Consider the following 5,382-nt stretch of genomic DNA (forward strand, 5'->3'; position numbering starts at 1 on the left):
TGCATTAACACTCAAACTACATGTAGCTCTTGTTGATGGGAATATACAGACAAGCTTCCTTCAAGTCCAAGGTTGCTAGAATGCTAGAACACCCTGGGGTGGGGGTGCAACTTTACATTAACATTTTGAACTTGGTCACCTTTAGGCATTTTTTTTTTAGATTTAATATATCCCAACATGGATCTCCACTGATGCTCCTTCTTTGGGACCATGAATAACCATGGAAAAAAAAAAAAAAAAAAACACTGTCCTGCTTTTACAAGGGAATGCTTGATATTGCTCCATATGAGTTGACCAATACCTAGTTATGCCAGCACTTGAGAGAAAAAAATGGGAGGCATCTCAGGAAGAGTTCTAAATTACATCCTGCAGCAACAGGCTGCAAATTCAATCAAAGCAATTCATTCTGAAGCAGAAAACCCTCCATTTTCTTATGTGACGAGGACTGGGGTGGGGGGAAGAAACTGTACAAGGGGGAAAAGATTTGGGGAATATAGTGTGCAGTATTCTTTGCTTTCTTCCTGAGAGGAAACTTGATTTGCATCCCACTCTTGCAGACAGGTTCTGTCTCTGTGAACCCTGTAGTACAGGCCTATTTTTTTTCCGCAAAAACCTTTCTAATGAAGTGGCAATTATTGCTATATTATGGTATGGGAGAAAAGAGCAGTTGTTCTACTGATTCCATTGTCTTCAGTTTTCCTTTTAAAAGTTATCCATTTCCTCAGAGGAAGCATAAAAGAACTGTTGCCCCTTATCAATCATAGGTTGAATCCTCAAGACAAGCATGCCTGCTTAAGCCTGTAAGCTGTACTCCTACAGATATCTACAGCATCACACTCAATTTACTGATATACCTGCTCACTTTGATGACTGTGTTAAGCTGAGAATCCTTTGTGTCATAAATTTAATGCTGACGTCTGCTGCCATAGTATACTCCCTTGATATTTTATTAAGTGGGTATGACAATTTATACCCCTAAAGTCTAAGATTAAAAGAATGCCATTCATATCTAATACTCTTCATACTTGGAAAGACACAAACTGCTACAGTTAGTTTACTTTCCTTGGCCCTGAATAATACTGCTAAAAAGGGCAAGAGGGATGGAAGTGGGGAAAGAAATTATTCAAATAAATCTGCACACATTATGCACTCTGGAAAAGCTATTAGGATGTTTAGGCTGGGAGTGGGGTTGTGAATCTGGTCCTAAAGAAGCCACTTCAAAAACACCTTCAAAGGTTTGAGCACATGTGGGAAGGCTGCCACCTTGGCTCTCCAATCTCCAAGAGGTCCAAGTATCTTTTGCACAAATCTGATAACTCTTTTGAACTCCATATGAACAGTTCTCTCAGCAAAATGAGGATTTGACAAGATTAGTCTCCTTACTGTCTATCATACTGAAAAGGTCCAATGCTTTTAGGTCTCAGATGGACTGATGGGTACACTAAGGCCTCACTCTCTGCCTTCCGAGTCTTTGAAGTCAGTGTTTTTAGGTTTTGCAGTTTTCACTCGGAGTATACTTTCTTAGGAAAATTAGCTGAAAATTCCTTGCCTGAAGTATTGGATCCCCTAAAAGCCAATGCCACTAGCTTTGTGTGTTAAAAAAAAGACTAAGATTTCAGGCCAATGACAGGGGCATCATCTTGTTAAGAGGTTTACTACTCAGAAAAGGAGTTCTGATAATTTTTATCTAAAAAACAATGCAAGTAACAACCCTCAAGCAGCATTTATCTTCCGCATGCACAGTTGTTAATTTTTTTAGAAGTACTCACGACTAAATCTAAATCAGGTAAAAATCATGTTAGAATAGGATTCATTCTATATTTTCTAATAAAAATAAGTTGAAGCAAAGCTATTGGAAGGGGAAATCCAACTAAGAGGACAGTGAGGCACCTGACAAGGTATCCTCCATTCAGTGTGCATGTGTGCGTTAGCCTGTGTACAGGAATAAAAATGCTACATATACAAAATGAAATGCCCTGACAATTTCAGCTGGGCACAGTAATGTAGCATTTTTTTTTTCACTCAACAATTCCTGTAAAACACAACAGGAAATGTAATTTATTTAAGGTGAATAAGAAAAATAGCAATGTTGTACTAATGTTTTAGGACAAGTTTCTATTTTTTTTTCTCCTCAAAAAACTTGAGACCAGAGCTCTGGGTTCTCAAAGTGCAAAACTTTCAAGTTAAGTTATGCAATAAAACAGTGCAGCACAAAACATACAATGGAAACAAGTAGTCCTGTCATTTACAAAGTTAATTACTTTTTTTTTTTTTTTTTTTTAACCCTAGTTTTACTAAACAGCTTGGCTATCTTCCTGGTGAGCACTGGCAGACGCTGCCTCTAAGAGCAGGGATTATGCACGTATCAAGAAGAAGCAGCAAAATTCATCACCCAAACTTCTTGGTCAGCTAACTACAACATACCAATTTCAAAACTGGAGCGTAATCAGTTCTGTGGGCAGTTTCAACTGTGTGGTAAATAAAACTTGGAAGACATTAATTCACAGCAATAAAATACAGTCTGTGCAAAGTATGTGAAATCATTTTTGAACCACTTTTAGGCCACTGCCTTTGTCAGTCTAACAGAAAAAAATTCACATCAGCAACCAGTTAATTATGAATTTATAACATAGAAAAGCATAACGTCGGCAACATCAGTTAGAACAAGACTGAACTTGTATCATTTTCATACAAAACAAACTGATGGTGGATCCAAATCAAAATAAACATAGAAGCTTTACATTCAGAGCATGTGGGTACAAAAGAATGATATGAAGACAGTATTCTGAAATCGAGAATTGACAGACTCCACTTGGTGCTCACATTCCTGTTACAATTACAGTACCTTGTGCCATGCTGCTGCTCTCTAATCCAGACATTGGAAGTCTAAACTGATGTTATTTGCACACAAATACATTCTGTTGGTTCTACAGAATTCAAGGATGGTAATCAACAGAAATGGAGTTTAAATTCAAGTTAAACTTCCGTTATACAACCAGTGAAAGTTTTATGCAATGCTTAAAGTTAGCCGTTATACAAGGAAATGCAGTCACATGTCAGTGAAACAGCTGAAGAAAAAGCAGAGACTTCATGTATAGTACTTGGACATTGCACTACCATGCACAGTAGCTCCCAATGTTATTAAATACTTAATGATTTAGTAAAAGCATTGATGAACACTGCCACAGCTTCTTCAAACAGGCATCTGTTAAGAAAATACAGGTAGGGAATGGAGCTTCACTGAAGAATGTAGGCTTGAACATCAAATAAAAAAAAAAGACACAGGCTTTAAACAAAGGCTTGTCTGCTATTTGATCACACATCATGCCCCTACACTCAGGATGCAGACAGCACATAATATAAGTAATCCTGCAAAAAATGAGCAATGGTACAATTGAGAGTTTCCTGGAGTTAACACGTGTTTGGTCTAACGGTACCACACCTCTCATATATAGGGTGCATTTCTGAAACAACACTTTTGCCATCACAAGCTAAAATCACATGCCCACAAGCAATATACCATCTCCAACTTGAAAGAAAAAACTGTACTCATACATTGTGTATTGTAGCAGTTTAAGGCCAAGGGTAAAATGACCTTTGTATTTTTTTTCCCAAATCTAGCAAGCTGGAAGTTTCACATATGAACATTTATCCTCTTAAATGTGCCCTTATGTGTAAGCTCTTGAAGACATGATTGACCTGCAAAGTGCCAGTTGAACTCATGCAACATCTATATGGAAAAACTGAGTTATCTGGAAAGGCACGTGTATTAGAAAACCCATCTTTGAAAACAAACCTCATGTTCTTTACTTTTTTTTTTTTTTTGCTAACTATGCTTTTTCCTCTTTCTGATTTCAAGCTTATTAACCAGCACAGCCCTTTTTAAAACAGAACCACATAAGCATGCAATGGTTCAAAGACATATTGTTAAGAACAAAATGCTACACCTCTAAATGGGGTGAAACAAAAAACAAGGAGGTAATGTATCATGGTACCCTTGCATATAAGGGTGTACATTAAAAAAAGATGCAGAGTCTCTGCAACTAAATTCAACAATGAAGCTGAATGTGACAGTATTTGGTCAAGTGGAATCTCAATCTGCAACCCTGAAACTTCCTGACACTCATTTTCTAAAAGCCCCAGTGTCAGTAAAAGAAAGTGAATCTTTGATTCAACAAATTCAAGATTCCACACCACTCACTTAAAAGAAACTATACAACAATAAAACTGCAATCCCTTGCAGTGGAACTGTAGCATTATAAAGCTTTCTCTTCATTGTTATTGATGCATCAATAAAAAGCACTTCAAAAATTAATTTCCTTAGTTTTGAAAACAAAATATACACGGTTGATAACAGCCTACACAATTATGCAGTCTGATGAAGACCAAACAAGTAAGCCCTGTGGTTGCAATATCCCTGGCTCAGTGATGCTACCTTTCTGGAAATGCATAATAATTTACTAACAGGACATTTCGTTACCTTAACAAAAGTAAACAATGTTACACAGACAATCATACTATAGAAACTTTTTTTTCTTTGCTTCTCTTCACACATATGCAGGCGCGCGCACACACACACACACACACACACACACACACACACACACACACATGCACACACACCCACACCTCGCGCACACACAACTTCACAAACATCACTAGTGTTAATGCAAATCTTTACATTTTTTATCATTACAAAGTGCAACCACGATCACTTTAATCTCCCAAGCTGCTCTAATACCGAAACATGGCAGATAATATTGCCTACGTCTGTGAATGTTATCATCCAAGGAAGATTAAAACAATCTTGTTAAAAAATACAGCTAAAATATTCTATTATCTGCAGACTTCATGCAGGTTTCCTTTTTTTAACAGAAATTCTGCTCTTCACCAATACCCAAAATCTTAACTTTCCCACCAAAATCACACAGTATACTGTACAGGCAACATACACCTGTGTTTAACTGCCACTGCTGTGTATGAAGTTCAGCTATGATATTAATTTGCACGCATCAGGGAGCCTACAGCAAGCTGTGCACACTCCAACAAGCCAGGCGATGGCCTGCCAGCTCCCATTCAGCCACTGCTGTCCTTTTGGTTAAAAAGAAACTTCTTCTTTGTGCCTGGGTCTTTTCATATATCCCTGTGTGTTCATCTGTTAGGAATAAAAATGACTGTCTTCAAAAATCACTGCAGTTTGGTGCCCATCTTTCGTTGTCTGTTTCTACATAAAGAAAATATTTTAAAAAAGAAAATATAGTCTTGTCATAATCAGTAGCAGCGATGCTTTACTAGTGATAAGCACTATGAAACAATCAGACATACTGTAATAAATGTATAAAAGCTGTTCAATATGATTAATCCATGAAACATAGCTAAAAT

The 5,382-nt window shown here is 37.3% G+C and overlaps 1 protein-coding gene across 1 annotated transcript in view; it reads right to left on the reverse strand.

Moving 5' to 3' along the window:
- Nucleotides 1-2,605: 2,605 nt before the first annotated feature.
- The window catches only part of DOLPP1 (dolichyldiphosphatase 1), a gene marked incomplete in the record, with an annotated part of 1,057,587 nt that continues 1,054,810 nt past the window's right edge, over nucleotides 2,606-5,382 (reverse strand). Inside the window, 1 exon segment of the mRNA XM_044058255.1 lies at nucleotides 2,606-5,224. Coding sequence (XP_043914190.1) covers nucleotides 5,188-5,224 — 37 coding nt within the window.

This window comes from Protopterus annectens, chromosome 16.part0, assembly GCF_019279795.1.
Source record: "Protopterus annectens isolate FY-2018-M chromosome 16.part0, PAN1.0, whole genome shotgun sequence".
In the NCBI taxonomy this organism is placed as follows: domain Eukaryota; kingdom Metazoa; phylum Chordata; order Ceratodontiformes; family Protopteridae; genus Protopterus; species Protopterus annectens.